General features: G+C 43.2%; 1 protein-coding gene across 1 annotated transcript in view; it reads right to left on the bottom strand.

Annotated features, from left to right (window-relative positions):
• Positions 1–356: 356 nt before the first annotated feature.
• Positions 357–18,752, bottom strand: part of UBAP1L (ubiquitin associated protein 1 like) — a 29,816-nt gene continuing 11,420 nt past the window's right edge. The window contains exons 3-6 of the mRNA XM_069762416.1: positions 17,698–18,432; positions 16,617–16,799; positions 13,007–13,108; positions 357–529 (exon numbers count right to left, since the gene is read on the bottom strand). Coding sequence (XP_069618517.1) covers positions 395–529; positions 13,007–13,108; positions 16,617–16,799; positions 17,698–18,432 — 1,155 coding nt within the window. The 3' untranslated portion in view covers positions 357–394. The remainder of the gene's footprint in view (positions 530–13,006; positions 13,109–16,616; positions 16,800–17,697; positions 18,433–18,752) is intronic.

The following is an 18,752-nucleotide window of genomic DNA, read 5'->3' as shown; positions in this document are numbered from 1 at the left end:
ACAGAGGCTATGTCCACCGTGCGCCATCTGGATGCCGGCACAGCCGCAGAGTTTTCCCCGGAGAAGCCACTTTTTAGCGGTGTGTTATCTGCTAGTAAGAAGCTGCAGATCCGCAAATCCAGACAGAAAGGCCGGGGTCACACTTGCGAGTGCAATGCGAGAAACTTTCGCTAGTCTCTCACCTCAATACCCGGCATTCGGGACCGGAGCGTGTGGATGCATGTATTCCTATGCAGCTGAACGCTCCCGAGTGCCGGCGGCAGTGCCCGGGTATTGATGCGAGTTTCTTACATTGCACTCGCAAGTGTGACCCCGGCCAAACTGGTGTATCAGGGTGATCCTGATTAATTCTGTCAGGTCAGAATCTTCTGTCAGTGAGCAGGATGTCCGGCTGTCACTGCGCTCTCGTCATGAGGTCCTCCAAAGACCGATCCCTGTGATTGTCATAAATTAGCAGAACTTCTTTGATGTCCTCTTGTTGGAACCCCATGTCGTTGAACTGAAGTAGGAGACGGAGATATTCTGCAGCCTGCACAAGACACAGAACAAAGGTCAGGATGCTTCAGAATAAGCTCAGACACATTTTCACAAATGGCGCTTACGTATATTCAGCAATGTGGCGCTGTATATGGGAACAGGTGAATTCCACGGTCACAGTTAGAAATTTCCCTCCAGTTTCAGTGCTGTGCTCAACACAGGAGAGAATTATCTTTGCCGATGCGTTATCAGTGCTGTGTGTGAAGGGGCTGACTGACTGCTCATTTGATTTTAACAGCTGATTTACAGACAGAGAAGGGGGCTGGCTTAGCTATTGAAAAAGGCAGTCTACAGAGTGCTGGACATAAGCCACTACAAGAATCTCTCCTGTGTTAAGCACAGGACCAGTAATTGTGCTGCCTAAACCTGGCACAATGGAAGCATATTGATTAAATTAAAAGGTGTGCTCCGAAACTAACATTTGTTTTAATCCTTAATGTCTGTCTATTTAATGTCAAAATCTAATCTCTTTTCAAATATACTTTAAAGGAGTTTTCCCACAATATTAATTTTAATCAACACTTTAACAGATCTTTGAATAATAATAATTTCCACAATTGGATATGTGTAAAAATTATGTTCCTGTGCTGAGATAATCTTATAAATGTGCCCCTCCTGTGTACTGTGTAATGGCCGTGTCTAAAGGTACCTTCACACTAAGCGAGGTCGCTAGCGAGATCGCTGCTGAGTCACAAGTTTTGTGACGCAACAGCGACCTCAGTAGCGATCTCGCTATGTTTGACACGTAGCAGCGACCAGGCCCCTGCTGTGAGATCACTGGTCGTGTCGGAATGGCCTGGACCTTTTTTTGATCGTTGAGGTCCCGCTGGGTAGCACACATCGCTGTGTTTGACACCTTACCAACGACCTCGTTGACGACTCAGACACCGTCACATAGGCGTGCATTTGCGTTGCCTGTTCCGCACCCCTCCGTTCCGATTGGTGGTCGCTACTGCTTTCTGATTGGCGGTCATGCCTTCAACAGAAGGCGACATAGTAGCGCTTCCATCCTTTGTTCCTGACCGCGTGGTGGTTTGCAGATCATTGTAGAGTTCTCCGACCTGCGACTCCTCTTCGATTTATCTATTCTTCAACGGTTCTTCTGACACCTTTTGTGCACGGTAGGTATCGTTTGGGGTCTCAAATGCGTTCCCACCGAAGGGCTATTGTGTCGCCTCATAAGGCAAGGCCGCCACCAATCAGAACGCAGTAGCAACCACCAATCGGAACTGAATGGGCGCGGAAAAGGCAACGCAAATGCACGCCTGTGTGACTACAACGTCACACAGGACGTCCCTCATCGAAGTCTGAATCGTCATAATAGCTGCCATGTGACAGGGTCACAACGACCAACGACATCGTTGTACAGGTCGCTACAGGTTGCCGCATCGCTGCTGCGTCATTGGGAAGATCTCACTGTTTGACATCTCACCAGCGACCACATAGCGACGCAGCAACGATCCCTGACAGGTCGTATCGTTGTCGGGATCGCTTTAGCGTCGCTAAGTGTGACGGGGCCTTAACTGTACAGGGACATGGTCTGATCATACCACAGCTCTTGGGCAGGGAGGAAGTAAAAAAGAGTATACAGACATTACAGCATGGGGAACATAGCTGATTCTTTCTGTGAGGTAAAACATTTCCTTGCCTATTTCCAAGCAATGTTTTACCTCACAAAAAGCAGCAGCTGTGATCCTGTGCCGGAATGTCTGTATACTCTTTTTGTGTCCTCCCATGCCCAGGAGAATGTATGTAACTTCGGACTGTGCTTGGATGTCATCCAAGTGCAGGACGACATTTGTGGACACAGATAATGGAAAATGTGGAGAAATTAAGTTCTCCATCTTCTCCGCACCTGTGATCCGAGTTTCTCATGCGAGAGAGTCAGATCACACTAAAGGAACACTCGGCTCAAACTCTGACAGAGTTTGAGGCGAATGTTATCAGCATAATTGGCCTCTAGCATTAAAGAATCAACTGCCGTGTGACCCCGGCCTTTGGGCCAGCTGTAAGTCAGTGTTGGGGGTTCAGTTACAGCCACTGCTCTCTATGAACATGACTGAACAAGAGCGGCGCCACCCTGTGACTGAATTCCGACTGAATAAAATCAATTTCCTCCTGGCAGCGGGGTTCTCAGTGCCGGTGTTGGAACGCTATTAACCTGCAGAATAACCCTATATCTGCAGTTTAATAGATTTATTTTACATGACAGGTTCCCTTTAAATAAAGTATATTAAAAAAACAGTAGATTATGACATTAAAACGACACACATTTAGTAAATGTTAGTTTTGGACCACCTCTTTAATGTTTTTCAGGCAAATTTATGTCTATAGCTTTTTAACATGGCAACCACTTTAAGGCTATGTGCACACGTTGTGGATTAGGCTTAGGAATTTCTGGTGCGGATTCTGCCTCTCCTGGCAGAAAACGCACCTATGGATGTCACGTTTTTTGTGCGGTTCCACAGCGTTTTTTGTGCGTTTTTGCTGCGGTTTTCTTGCGGATTTGCTGTGTTTTTTACCCCTGCGGTTTTCTATAATGGAATGGGTACAAAAACGCTGCAGATTCACAAAAAAGAAGTGACATGCTACTTCTTTTAAACCGCAGCGTTTCCGCAGCGGATTTTCCGCAAAGTGTGCACAGCATTTTTTTTTCTCATTGATTTACATTGTACTGTAAATCAATTGCGGATCTGCAGCGTTTCTGCACTGCAAAAAACGCTGCGGATCCGCAGAGAATCCGCAACGTGTGCACATAGCCTCATAGTAATAAGATGAATGTGAGAGCCATAGCTATACGAGTTTACAATCTGACGGGAATGGGTCCGTGTCACATAACCGGCATCTGGAATTCAGGTGTCATTACTGGTATGGTGAAGCTCCAACAAAATGATTTATTTCTGATGATGGAAGTTTTCAGTTTTGTCATTGAAGGTTTGCCGAGTAGTGGATGCAAAATGAGCCCCGACCAAGTACTGAGTGCAGTTACTGAACGTACATCTCAGTAGGCCAACATTTCCAATTTAAAAATCATTTTTCAAGCTGGTGTTATAAAGTATTCTAATTTACTGAGATAATGACTTTTGGGTTTTCATTGGCTGTAAGTCATAATCATCAACATTAACAGAAATAAACACTAGAAATAGATCACTCTGTTTGTAATGACTCTATATAATATGTGAGTTTCACTTCTTGTATTGAAGAACTGAAATAAATTCACTTTTTGATGATCTTCTAATTTTGTGAGTAGCACTACATAGCTTCTCCGACCTGCGGCCATAAGCCTGGGCAGCTTGGTCTTCATAAGGGTTCCTCCATCCTTTTCAGCAATGTCTACATTGTCTTTCCTTAGCATCTAGAGATGTAACTGTTCTAGTTTATTTCCATCTTAAGACATTAAATTCTTCGATGGAAGCTTTGCCTCATATTTGAACAAGGCCCAATTTACCCCCTCCATCGCACACTATTTTAAGGCACCCTGTTAAAAGCCTGGTCTGGAAGGATTTCACTTCAGAGAGATTATCCGCTTTCTTGATTTTATTAAATCAAGATGAGGAATAGAATTTGAGTCTTAACTCCTTCCAAACAAAAGTATCAAAAGTTCCAATTATGGACCCTTACATGCCAACTGTCCAGATGGTGCCAGGACAATCCCGGAATTGGATCACTAAAAGCGGTGGTTTTCACTAAAAGCGGTGGTTTTTAGAAAGCCCCTAAAGTGGATCCCCTGAAGGATACCAAACGTGTAGTTCTCTTCCTCACAGACAGGCTACAAAATCCCAATTATCTCACACTTTTAATATGCAGACATGTCATTCAAGTGCGTGTTCCCACAAAGCTACATTTATAGGGGACACCAAAACTGCAACCTATAAATCTTCTTATCGATCAGCCATGCTGGCATGTGTCCACGTTTGTGTGCAGGAATACAATGCCAGGGCAAAATGGAATGAGGAGTAATATAATGCCTCAGGAAACACAATAGAAAATAGGAGTGCAGCGCCCCAGAGTCCTGGTCATTGCAGTAATGTTGCTCTGCCACTAAGGGGAGTGATGTTATGTCTGATTGCACTAAAGGAGTTCACCTGACCAGGTATCACAGTCACACATTACACTTCACACTCCGGCCACCAGGGGGAGCAAAAGGCACTATGTATTAGGCCACTCCTCACACTCTGGTAAAACTGGGGGTTGGACAGGAAGTTAGACAGAACGCAGCCTGGGAGAGCTCCAGGGAGGACCTGTCAGGGGTGGGTTCCTGGCAGGTGCCCAGCAGAAAGGACAGATCGTTACAGAGCCGCGCCTGCACTACCTTGCGGCGGCATCCTAAGGAAGGACACGAAGCAAAGGATATTGTGGAGAAGTGAGAAACGAAATTGCAGCACAAGGAGATAAGCCAGTAGGAGTCATGCCCCGAGATCGGCAACATCCTACTGAGGCGCGTAGCCGGTGGCCGGAACGCCAAGGAAGTAACAGACTTCAAGCATTACTTCAAACAGCGGCAGGACAGTTGATTATAGGTTGGCTGTCTACCTTACATCACCTAAACAGACATAGGGGGCAAACGTGGAGAGGGGCATCTCTAGGGTCCCAGAATAGCTCCGAGCCTACCCATCATACGGGTGCGTCCTAGACAGATAAACTTGGGGGACGGAGAAGAGAAAGAACGAATACGAAAGTTATGACGACTATCCCGAATGCTCAGCAGGGAAGGACTACAACACACAGGCACTAGTTGGTAGGCACTGATTTCCACCTGCAAAGGGAACTCTGGATGTGCCTTGGGACCGGCCGGACTCAGCCAGCCCTGTTAGCAGCGCTCTGGATTGCGGATCCCGAAGTCTTCAGTAAAAAGGTAAAGAGACTGCAACCCTGTGTCCTCGTTATTAACTGCGCCTCACGTCATCGCCACTTACACTACTGGGAAGCCCTGGGGATATATTTCACCTGTGGGAAGGTATACCATCTACCTGCCATTCCATCACCCCAGCGGACCCCTAAGCAGCGTCGGTCACCCTGACCGAACACCACAGGTGGCGTCACGAACCCTTGACAAACTTTCATCACCTCTTTTATTGGATGCCCCTTAGCAGGGTCACGGACCGGGTCCAGCCACCGTGACAACCCCAGCACCGAGACAGAGAGGACCAGTACCGCGTACTCTGCGGCCCTACGTCTGGGGGCGCTCCAGGAGCCACAGGACAAAACCATCTGAAGACCCCATGAAGACCCCTTCTGAATAAATGCTGAACCCCAATCAGTTGCATCTCAGTGGGCCATCTGATGGCTGGAGGGTGCCAATTCTGTCTAGTCTGATGTGGAAAAATGAATGGTCTTTTATCTTATACATAGATTGTTTAGATCTACCAACACCGGACATTGGGGCTCTCACTGGGGGTCACCAAGAGGATCCCTCTATGTCTATGATGTCTATATGGGACAAATTCGTTAATGAAGGATCTATGCCAAAACTCCTAAGAAACCGAGAGGCTAAACTATACTGTATAATGAGATTTTATGTTTTAAATATGAAATATTTAGATGTGATCAGCAGGTTCTTCATCACACATAGAGAAAATGGGAAGATGATGTTCATTGTGATTTGGCTGCTCATGTTCTCACTGGCTGCTTATGTAATAGGAAGCAGAAATGTGCACATCTCATTAGAATATAAAAAGCCAATGAGTTCCAGTATGTCTTCTGAAACTGATTATCTCTCTAAATTGTTGTTCAAATCCTATTGCAAAATGGCACATTGATACATTGATATTACATGATCAATAGATTGATGGGTTTCCCAATGATTCCCAGAACTATATGGTCCAGGAAAGCTAAACACACATATGTGGTCCCAGTGCTCTCAATTCCATTGATATAAATGGAAGTTATGTTGCTTACTCTGAGATTTCTATCATTCTCATTCACTTCAATGGGGGAGAGACTCCACAGTCTCACTCCAAAGTGTCCTAGTGTTCAGTGTTTTATAGTCAATTCTTTTAAAAGGTCAAAAAACTTTATGGTTGGAAACACCTTTAAAATACACAGTTCAAAAACTCATCGTGGGAACATAGCCTTAAAGGAGTTATCCGGGACTTGCAATATTTTTGCTTATGGGGCTAAGAATTCTAGGCAGGTATTTGCTAGCTACTTGCCTGTTCTGTATGGAGACGATCTCAGACTGCGTTTCCCCTTCTTCATTTAATCCCTTGTCAATATCTTGTAGTGGCAAGGGACTGTGGGCACCTACCCGATTCCTCGAACTAGGGGCACCCCTGGATTACCCCGGAGGTCTTGTAAGTAGCTATGCTTCCAACTTAACCCTTATTTGATCTCTCCCCCACCCACATAGGTGTTGGGCCAAAGTGTATAGGAACACACTAAACAGACACACAGGGGTGAACAGACAGGGAAAAAGGAAAACTACACTCAAGCAAATACACTTACAAAACAACAGAGTGGGAAACAGGAGGCATAGGAAGTGGAAACCAAATGTGAGAGGATAAGGATAAAGACGCAAACCAACTCCACACAGCAATCTCCAGAAAAACTTTCCAACCGCTAACTCCAAACACTGAACTTTCTCCTTCACCACCAAACCAGGAAGTAGAACTACTATCACTGGCAACTGTCAAGTGCCAGTGGCAATCATATATACCAGAGGGGAGTGGCCAACACAGAACAGCTGAGACAATTCAGGATGGAGAGCTCCAGGAGATCCACTGAACTGATTAACCCTTGTCATGACAGAGCAAGGAAAACTTACACTATTTAATACGATGGAGAAGCAGTTCTAATCAGTGCAGGAGTTCATGTAACCAAACGCCGAGATCTTCTGGCCCATCTCTCTAGTTAGCAACTACCTGCCAGTAAGGGTTTGGCCCCATACACAAAAACAATATCCCGGATAAACCCCTTAAGGATACTGATCATGAAACTGGAAAACTAGTTGTCATAGTTCTTCAACCTCGTACAATAAAACTTTTATCTTTTTTTTACTTGCTGACAGCAACTACTTTTGCAAAGGAAAAAATAAAAAGAGTATTCCATAGCAATATTTTTATAGAATCTAGTTGTATTCAAGGTTGTCAGTGATTATTCTCTTAATACAGTAAAGGGGTGTTCCCATTTTCGATGATCTCTACGATTGCTCCTGTCTCCAGAATGGGGTCTACCGCCTACTGTTCCTCCCAAAGAGGTGATTACCAGCCTCCATATCCAGATGGACAATGGATGGACAGGCAGCTGCACGTACGCGTGACTCTCTCCATTCACTTTGATAAGAGTCATTCTATATATACATATAAATAAATACATTATATATAGATATAAATACATATATATAATCATGATCATTCTGTGTAATCAGACGCGTGCTGTACGGAGCAGTCAGCATATTTCACACAGTGTTACTTATGCCCTGGCTGTTGATGATACATAGTCAGGCCCATGTGATTCGCTGACCCTGTGACGAGGACTCTCAGGAGCTGACGGGGAACTTTCTCACAGTCTCTGTCTGATCCCTGATTCGGCTTCATACAAACAGGAAATGAACAGTTTTCCCAGACATGCCATCGTGCAAAATGCTATGCAAAATTGGGATCGCACAGCCCATTGACGCTGAAGACAAGAAAAATGACTCGTATACTACAGTACATTGCTTTTAATATTTTTGTACTTTTCCAAGCCTATCTGCCTACTCCTGTATTATTCTAGGATGGATTTTTTTCCTGGATTATGAAGTTAACCCTTTCACGGATGGAAGGGCTTCCACAGATTATGCAAGGCATAACGCAATTATAGTTTTCACAAGTATTATTAGTTATTTTATTGCACAAGTCCATTAACGTAATTAATAAAGGGATAGACAGGTCAAAAATATGTTATATAACTTATCAATATGCTTCAATTATGCCATGTGCCCTGATTGTGAAGTGTCGGTTCGGACGTCAGGTTCAGCAACTCCACTTCCATCTTGTGTCCCACACGGGAGTGTCTTGTGCTATCATGCCAGTACTGCTCTGTGTGATGGGCTGACTCACTACACAGATTAATAACAAAATGGACAAACCCAAATTCAGATTCCTATGTTATTAATGGCAATAGATCTGTAAAGATCGCATGCTATACAGTTGATCCGGTGGGATCTTATTTTTTTTGAGCTCCCATAGACTAGAATGGGCGAGTCTCATTCAAAATACAGAGAACACTAGTGCGTGCTGACAATTTATTTCAGGTGAACATTCGGTCCGTGTAAAAAAAAATGGTAATCTGAGCAGCCCAATTAAATAACATTGGTCCGAGTACTGTTTTTGTGAGGTCAGAATTTTCCACATGCAGCAATAAGACCGAAAATACAGTCCTGTGAATGCAGCTGAATTACCTTTTTAAAGGGACTCTGCCAATTGAATTTCACACCCCAAACTATATATATCTGCATGTACAGTGGGGCAAAAAAGTATTTAGTCAGTCAGCAACAATGCAAGTTCCACCACTTAAAAAGATGAGAGGCGTCTGTAATTTACATCATAGGTAGACCTCAACGATGGGAGACAAACTGAGAAAAAAAAATCCAGAAAATCACATTGTCTGTTTTTTTTATCATTTTTTTGCATATTATGGTGGAAAATAAGTATTTGGTCAGAAACAAACAATCAAGATTTCTGGCTCTCACAGACCTGTAACTTCTTCTTTAAGAGTCTCCTCTTTCCTCCACTCATTACCTGTAGTAATGGCACCTGTTTAAACTTGTTATCAGTATAAAAAGACACCTGTGCACACCCTCAAACAGTCTGACTCCAAACTCCACTATGGTGAAGACCAAAGAGCTGTCAAAGGACACCAGAAACAAAATTGTAGCCCTGCACCAGGCTGGGAAGAGTGAATCTGCAATAGCCAACCAGCTTGGAGTGAAGAAATCAACAGTGGGAGCAATAATTAGAAAATGGAAGACATACAAGACCACTGATAATCTCCCTCGATCTGGGGCTCCACGCAAAATCCCACCCCGTGGGGTCAGAATGATCACAAGAACGGTGAGCAAAAATCCCAGAACCACGCGGGGGGACCTAGTGAATGAACTGCAGAGAGCTGGGACCAATGTAACAAGGCCTACCATAAGTAACACACTACGCCACCATGGACTCAGATCCTGCAGTGCCAGACGTGTCCCACTGCTTAAGCCAGTACATGTCCGGGCCCGTCTGAAGTTTGCTAGAGAGCATTTGGATGATCCAGAGGAGTTTTGGGAGAATGTCCTATGGTCTGATGAAACCAAACTGGAACTGTTTGGTAGAAACACAACTTGTCGTGTTTGGAGGAAAAAGAATACTGAGTTGCATCCATCAAACACCATACCTACTGTAAAGCATGGTGGTGGAAACATCATGCTTTGGGGCTGTTTCTCTGCAAAGGGGCCAGGACGACTGATCCGGGTACATGAAAGAATGAATGGGGCCATGTATCGTGAGATTTTGAGTGCAAACCTCCTTCCATCAGCAAGGGCATTGAAGATGAAACGTGGATGGGTCTTTCAACATGACAATGATCCAAAGCACACCACCAGGGCAACGAAGGAGTGGCTTCGTAAGAAGCATTTCAAGGTCCTGGAGTGGCCTAGCCAGTCTCCAGATCTCAACCCTGTAGAAAACCTTTGGAGGGAGTTGAAAGTCCGTGTTGCCAAGCGAAAAGCCAAAAACATCACTGCTCTAGAGGAGATCTGCATGGAGGAATGGGCCAACATACCAACAACAGTGTGTGGCAACCTTGTGAAGACTTACAGAAAACGTTTGACCTCTGTCATTGCCAACAAAGGATATATTACAAAGTATTGAGATTAAATTTTGTTTCTGACCAAATACTTATTTTCCACCATAATAGGCAAATAAAATGTTAAAAAAACAGACAATGTGATTTTCTGGATTTTTTTTTCTCAGTTTGTCTCCCATAGTTGAGGTCTACCTATGATGTAAATTACAGACGCCTCTCATCTTTTTAAGTGGTGGAACTTGCACTATTGCTGACTGACTAAATACTTTTTTGCCCCACTGTAGCTCTCTCACAGACTAGTTCAGCAATGCCTTTACATGGCCAGGCCATTCCTCTGTTACTGAGAAGTCAGTATTTCACTTAAAGGGAACCTGTCACCTGAATTTGGCGGGACTGGTTTTGGGTCATATGGGCGGAGTTTTCGGGTGTTTGATTCACCCTTTCCTTACCCGCTGGCTGCATGCTGGCTGCAATATTGGATTGAAGTTCATTCTCTGTCCTCCATAGTACACACCTGCGCAAAGCAAGATTGCCTTGTGCAGGCGTGTACTATGGAGGACAGAGAATGAACTTCAATCCAATATTGCAGCCAGCATGCAGCCAGCGGGTAAGGAAAGGGTGAATCAAACACCCGAAAACTCCGCCCATATGACCCAAAACCAGTCCCGCCAAATTCAGGTGACAGAGTCCCTTTAATATGCAAAGGAGGGTGATTTCCCAGTAATAGAGGATAGGACTAATAATAATGACAATAATAATCTTTATTTACATAGCGCCAACATATTCCGCAGCACTTTACAGTTAAACAGTTTCAAACACAACAGTCATAAACAACGTTAACAATAATATAATGATTAAAGCAAAATAAGACGACCCTGCGCGTGAGAGCTTACAATCTACAATGAGGTGGGGGAGATACAAGCACAGGTGTGTAGTTACAATGATGTATTTACAATGATGGTCCAGCCATCTTCAGGGGGTGGGGGATAGATGGAGATAGTGAATGGGCTACACACAAACATAAAATGATTTTGAATAGAGAACGTGATAGGCCGCCCTGAACAAATGTGTTTTGAGGGAGCGCCTAAAACTGTGCAAATTGTGGATGATCCTAATATCTTGGGGTAGAGCATTCCAGAGGATTGGTGCAGCACGGGAGAAGTCTTGTAGATGGGAGTGGGAGGTACAGATTAGTGCAGAGGTTAGTCGAAAGTCGTTTATTATTATTATTATTATTATTATTTTAGTTTCTGACAAACCCTTTCAAAGATGACAAGCAACATGGCTGCACCTACTGTTGTCACAAGGAAAAATGCACAATTCTCATCTATTAACCCTTCCTGCAGTACGATGGGAACGAACATTCTGGGAAAGAGTGTGCACAGGTGGAGGGGGAACAAGAGCTGATATGCTAACCACTTATTAACCAGAATTGTTCCTACGTACTGCAATACAGTGGTACTGCAGTATATGCTGTAGTATGAGCGATCGAATGATCAAAGGCTCAGGTCCCCCAATGGGACTGAAAAAAATAATGTAAAGAATAAAAACAACACTTTTTCAAAAATTAAAAAACATATTAATAATTGTAGCGCTGGGTCTATAAAAGTCCAATCTTTCAAAATATAAAATAATTAGCCTATACGGGAAAGAAGAAAAAAATGAAATGCCAGAATTATGTTTTTTTAGGGTCACCACACCTCCCTAAAAATACAATAAAAAAACAATCAAAACACTGTATGGACCCCAAATACGAGTATGTATCAATAAAAAACATCATCTAACCGGGCAGAAAAAAACGAAGACTTCATTCGGCTCCATTGATGAAAAAATAAAAATGCTACAAGTCGCACAAAATAGACATACAAGGCAAAAAAACTTTTTTACAAAAGTCAGTATTTTTTTTCATTACTTAAACAAATTGATGTGAATTTGGTATCACCGTAATCACGCTGGGCCAGAAAACATGTTTCCAGGCCATTTTTACAGCACAGAAAACGCGCTAAAACAAACCCCAATAATATAGTGGTGGAATTGCATTCTTGTCAGCATTTCAGCATTTTTTTCTCAAGTTTTCCAGAACATGTTGTGGATTGGTTGGGTTTCATATTATTCATTCTATACTATATCTGTTTAGTTTCATTTTTAAACGTACCATATAGCTACAAGGATATCTAGGGATTTATGACACCCTGAACAGTAATTTACTGATGGCATTTCCTTTGTAAAGAATATGCACTGGGGCTTTTTCTATTTCTATACATGAACAAATTGTTCTGAGTCACTTACCAGTTTTTCTGGTGTTCTTGCATATTTTTTTAACTAAAGAATTAATTTTTTATGTTTTTTGCTAAATAATTTTTTTTGTATTTTTTACTATTATTTATTTGCCTTTGCACATTTCCTTTTTTAGGTGCATTAAATTTAATGGCAAAATAAATGATGTAATTCAAAACTGCAGTTTGTCGGGTAACAAACTATCCCAATGTCGACAGAAAAATACAAAAAGTTATTGCTCTTGGAAGAAGAAGAGGAAAAAAACAAAAGTTGAAAAATGAAACATTACCCAGGCTTGAAGTGGATCGTTGACCACATGTTGTCCTTTATCTACTTTCTGTACATGTAAAGTGCTACTGCATTGTGCAGAGGATGCTCAGAGAAATATTCTTACACCATTCCATTACATATCACTGTAACTCCTTACCTTTAGCTCAGAATTCTGGAATATTTCCATAGCTTCTTCCACTTGTGCTTCCTCGTACCCCAGTTTACAGAGGCGATCTGTGGCTCCCAGGTAACTCAGAACCTATATGATGATCAAGTATGAACAGCGATTAACTGGGTAACTGTTTAACTCCATACTGCAATAATAAAGGATAACTGGAAGCCAGTGTGAGATTTCCTCTAGTGTGTGTTTAAGATTTGTAAATTCGATTTAGAGCCTTTTTTCGGGACAGGAAATGATGTGAATGGAAGCAATTTTTGTTCAATGTCACAGACTATGTTGCCCCATAAAGACAACTTCCATTTCAGGAGCCAAATAGTTTATTTGAATTGTATCTGATTAGAAAGTGAAAAAAAAAATAGTAAAAAATAACTAAAATTGAATTCTAGTAAAATTGCAAATTGGTCATTTTAGTCATTGGCTAGGACTGTGGGAGCACTAGGAAAACTCCGCTATTGACATGTCCCTTATAATTAAATTCTTGACTATTAGAACTTCTGCCATGTGGCAACGAAAAACCATCATGTCCCCAAATTATACATCTTATGCAGGTTTGACCATAGTGTCTGTCTTACTGCTCTAATCTCAAAAGAGGGGGAGACACCAAGTGCAACAGGGTCATATCCGGTGGAGAAAGTGGTCTCGGTGAGAGATATAGGGATTTCTCACCTTTTGGGGTTGTTTAACCTGCAACTGAGGAATCAAGGTATGATAGCTGCTGCAGTACTTTCAGGTCGGGAGATCCCGCTATGTAGAATAATTGGTAGAAAGGTAAGAGTAATAGTCTGCACTGCAGTGCTAGATTCAAGAGATCCGGAGGATGTGGTGAGGGATTAGATCATGTGGTTTATTCTCAATGTATTCCGAAGTTCAACCAACTTCTTCATCAGAAGAATCACTGCTCTAATCTTGGCATAGACAGGAATAGGAGGTGTACAACAGACACTCCAAGGTTTACCTACACCATGCAGGTAGTAACAGCTTTAGTAGAGAAGTTATCTGGGTGCACAACCCATAGTCTGCAATGCTATTCTGTGTCCTTCACAACCACAAAGATGGGTAAACACCATAAAGTACATGTTATCCTACGTTATGTGGCGACGCTTGTTGAAGGGTCGATATTGACTTTAGAATTGCTAATCCCAATAAGTGGTGGTAGAGTTCTAGTCCTCTCTAAAGATGCTATTTCCTTTTCTAAATTCCCAGAGAAGCATTTAATAAGTTTCCTTATGCCGACCTGGCACTGTGCACAAGAAGAAATGTTCCCCCTTAGCTCCCCTGTCAGAAGCCTCACACCTAGTCAAATCAGAACTCCTGCTTTGCACTACGGCTTCTTACCCTAAGTCATGTGGCAAGGCTCATAAAAGGGTCAATATAGACTTTAAGGATTGCTACCTCCAATAGATGGAACTAAAGCTCAAGTCCTCTTCCTCTCCCAATAGACTATTTGCATATCACAACCATTGCGACACAGACATGTTTGTGTGTGTACCAGTGGTATATCCAAGAAGTATTGTTTCTCCTTGCGGAGATTGACATGCTAAGCATGCCGAGATGAGGAGACTTAAAGCCGCAATGCTCCTCTGGGAGATATACTAATTATGCAAATTGTCTCTTCAGAGAGGAAGTGAACTGAAACTCTTGTGCCACCTATTGGAAGGTAGCAATCCTACAAGTCAATGTCGACCCTTTAACGAGCCTTGTCATATGGCTTAGGATAATAGCCAAACCAGAATCTCAATTTGCAGACACTGTGTTTCGGGGTACTGCCCCTCGTCAGTGCAAAGTGAAGATCTGGTTTGGCTGATTGAGAGGCGTCTGACCGGGATCCAAGAAGTATCGTTTCTCCTTGCGGAGACTGACATGCTAAGCATGCCGAGATGAAGAGCCTTAAAGAAAGATGTAGCTGGCAGATCTTTTTTTAAAGGCAGTTCCCCTCTACAATAATTAATGAAGAACTTGGGAGATGCATGCAAAGGTCTTCTAGGTCCTGCGTGTCTTTGGTCAGAGGAACAGTGCGGAATCAGGAGACGGTACTAATGGGGGCACTAGGTGACACAATTAGAGGCAACTTGACTGCCGCTTATAAGGAGGGCTCCGCATGCACGGCAGTGGAGTCTAGAATGTGGTCTGTGGAGAAATGTATGCCCCTGACTCTAAATACCGTATATACTCGAGTATAAGCCGAGATTTTCAGCCCAAATTTTTGGGCTGAAAGTGCCCCTCTCGGCTTATACTCGAGTCACGGTGGGCGGCAGGGTCGGCGGGTGAGGGGGAGAGGGCGCTGAGGCATACTTACCTAGTCCTGGCGCTCCTGACGCTGCCCTTGCCTGTCACACTGTCTCCGGGTGCCGCAGCTCTTCCTGTCAACGGTCACGTGGGACCGCTCATTAGAGAAATGAATATGGACTCCACTCCCATAGGGGTGGAGCCACATATTCATTCCTCTGAGCGGTGCCAGTGACCGCTGACAGGAAGAGCTGCGGCACACGGAGACAGTGTGACAGGCAGGGGCAGCGTCAGGAGCGGCGGGACTAGGTGAGTATTTTATATTCACCTGTCCGCGTTCCACACGCCGGGTGTCGCTCCATCTTCCCGGCGCCGCTCTGTCTTCCCGGCGCCGCTCCGCTCTGCCTGTGCAGGTCAGAGGGTGCGATGACGCATATAGTGTGCGCGGCGCCCTCTGCCTGATCAGTCAGTGCAGAGAGACGCCGGGACGAGACGCCGGGAGCTGCAATCAAGAGAGGTGAGTATGGCTTTTTTTTTTATTATTGCAGCAGCAGCAATGGCAGAGCTTTATAAGGAGCATATATGGGGCAAGAATGAACGGTGCACAGGTTTATAAGGAGCATATATGGGGCAAGAATGAACGGTGCAGAGCACTATATGGCACAGCTATGGGGCAATAATGAACGGTGCAGAGCACTATATGGCAGAGCTATGGGGCAAGAATGAACGGTGCAGAGCACTATATGGCACAGCTATGGGGCAATAATGAACGGTGCAGAGCACTATATGGCACAGCAATGGGGCCATAATGAACGGTATGGAGCATCTATTTTTATTTTTGAAATTCACCGGTAGCTGCTGCATTTTCCACCCTAGGCTTATACTCGAGTCAATAAGTTTTCCCAGTTTTTTGTGGCAAAATTAGGGGGGTCGGCTTATACTCGGGTCGGCTTATACTCGAGTATATACGGTAATTCACAGTTCATTTATCAATATGAAGGATCAGTAATAATAAGTCTTAGAAGACAAGTAAACTAGAAACTTAGTGATCATTTTTTTTTTGTGCTGCCAGACTAGATGCCATCATTATAATTTATTATCTAAAGATGTCAATCTTGCTGATGAACTAATGAAAGGAATAGAAATGCAACTAAAGACAATGAATTAACGCTCAATTTAATATAATAGGTATTCTTCATTAGTTTTAACGATCTCTTACTAAACATGTAATGATAATAATCTAAAATCAATCCTATAGCAATATATGTACACTACTATAGTAAGTTATTACAAATGTAAGACCTTTATTTTACGAGATAGCTAAAAAAATAATTCATGGTGAGCAAACCTTGCTAGTTACCTGTTCCAGGGTTTGCCCTCCCATTTTCTGCATTGCGATCAATGCTCTACGAAGTGGGTATCCCATAGACGTCACACCCTCAATGATATCACGCTCTTCTTGGCTAAGAGCTGACAGGACGTCACCTGAGCTGTCGGAATGTTTCTTTCTCGTAGGTGGGAGGCAGAAGTATGGATTCAGAGACTGAAGGTAAAAACCCAGAAAAGTTGCAAATTACAAAATGGTCCTGTACTGGAAAGTTTCTAACTTGTAAGAATACAATAATAAAACGTCCATAATTTTATTGGCACACCATCAGGTCTTAGCATTTATCCACAGGAAAGGCGATAAGTGTCTGATCACTAGGTAGGTGTCAGACTACTTGGACCCCCACAATCCCGAGAATAAGGCTTTGCAGCCCCATTTTGAATAGTGTGATGGTCACATATCTGCACCGCCACCAGATTTATTGTCTATGGGACGGAAAAATAGCCAAGTACAATTTTTAGCTGTTCCTATCAGTCTCATAGACAATGAATGGAGTAGTGGTGCACATATGTGACCATCATGGCATTTAGATGGGAGACTTCTGAGCCCTGTTCTCAAGGTTCGGAGGATGTCCCAGTAGAAAGGACTCTAGCAATTATATAGTTAATAAGTAGTTATGGTGGATCAACTCCTTTAATATTTCTGATCAACAACTCTTTAGGTAAGGATTTGTAATTCTATGAGCCAGTTTTACTTTTTTAGGGTTTTTTCTAATAGGTTAAAAAAGAAAGAAAAATTAGGTTCTCTCTCTTAGAAGATCGTGGTCTTAAACGAGGAGTAATAAGGATATATAGGTACACATTATACTGCAAAATGCAGTCCATGTACATAAACAAGATCCTCAGTATTCAGCTGAAAAAGGGGCACAGCGTATGTATGGTGCTGTGTCTGTATATGGTGCCTCAGCCCCTTCATTCAGCTGATCGACTCAACAGTTAAGAGCCTAACCCTGACTTGATCAAATAAATTACCAGTTAATTAAACCTATTGTGGAATGTTCATTTTGATTATCTATCCGTTTAGTAAATGAGGTTAAGATGGGCATATATTATACCGTATGGGTGGGTTTGTGGCAGCGAATTGGAGGAATACTGCCAGCACTGTAAGGTCTTTTGGAGCAGCAGCAGCACTTAGGACATGGAGGTGGCGTTGGGCTCAAAATGTGTCCACAGCAGTTGCTCCTTTGGTGCTGACCTTGGGGGCTGCCTCTGAATTCCGAATTTTCCTTCCCTGGGTGTACTAGAGATGCAATTCTTTTATTTGCAGACTCAAGCTCATGCTTTGGCTTATGTGATGGAGTAACAACTGACTTTCTCCTCTTCAGGTGGGATGACGGAGATTCAAGATGAGAACAGTGACATGTGGGATGTGGGCTCGGAAGAAATGGAGAAGTATGTGGTCTGTTAGACCACTGAGGCTGAGGGCTCTTGCTGGGGCGCATCCTTGCTTCCTTTTGTCGAGCCTCCTTCTCACTCTCCCCCGATGAAGAGTACTCATCATCTTCAGAGTATCCATCTTCCTCAAACATGTTCTTTTTCTCCAAGATTTCCGCTCCACCCCAGCTGCTTCGTGATCGACTAGAATTAACATCCGAAGAGCTCAAACTTCTACACCTTCTCATGGGTAAAGATGGCCGCTGAGGACTGCTGCGTCTGTTTGGGCATAACCCCTTCCTTTCATGTATCATCCAGTGTGGAGGTGCAGAGGGTCTGACATCATATATAGGTGCTTTCCGACTGTACATTTCTTCCACCCAGTCTAGAATCTTTCTTTCTATGGAGAAATCATGCTGTAGATAAAGAAAAGTATGGTTTTACCTCTGATCTAAAGGTAGAACAATATATTCAACAAATTGCCAAGTAGCTGACAGGCCCCATATACTGTGCATCCATCGGACTGTTCTCAGAGACTACTGAAAATGCAAACTCCTAACAGTCTACTGTATATTGCTACAGATCGCTGTAATTAGTAATGTCTTAAAACACATACTGATCCGGGCTGTTAAAGGAAACTTATCCCCTTGGAAAACATTATTTACCTGCAGATATATGGGGTTAATCTGCAGGTAAATTGTGTTAGAATGCTGCCTGGTGGCATTACTGAAAGTGC

Source organism: Ranitomeya imitator, chromosome 4, assembly GCF_032444005.1.
Source record: "Ranitomeya imitator isolate aRanImi1 chromosome 4, aRanImi1.pri, whole genome shotgun sequence".
Classification (NCBI taxonomy): domain Eukaryota; kingdom Metazoa; phylum Chordata; class Amphibia; order Anura; family Dendrobatidae; genus Ranitomeya; species Ranitomeya imitator.
This window is presented reverse-complemented; position numbering and strand designations above follow the sequence as displayed.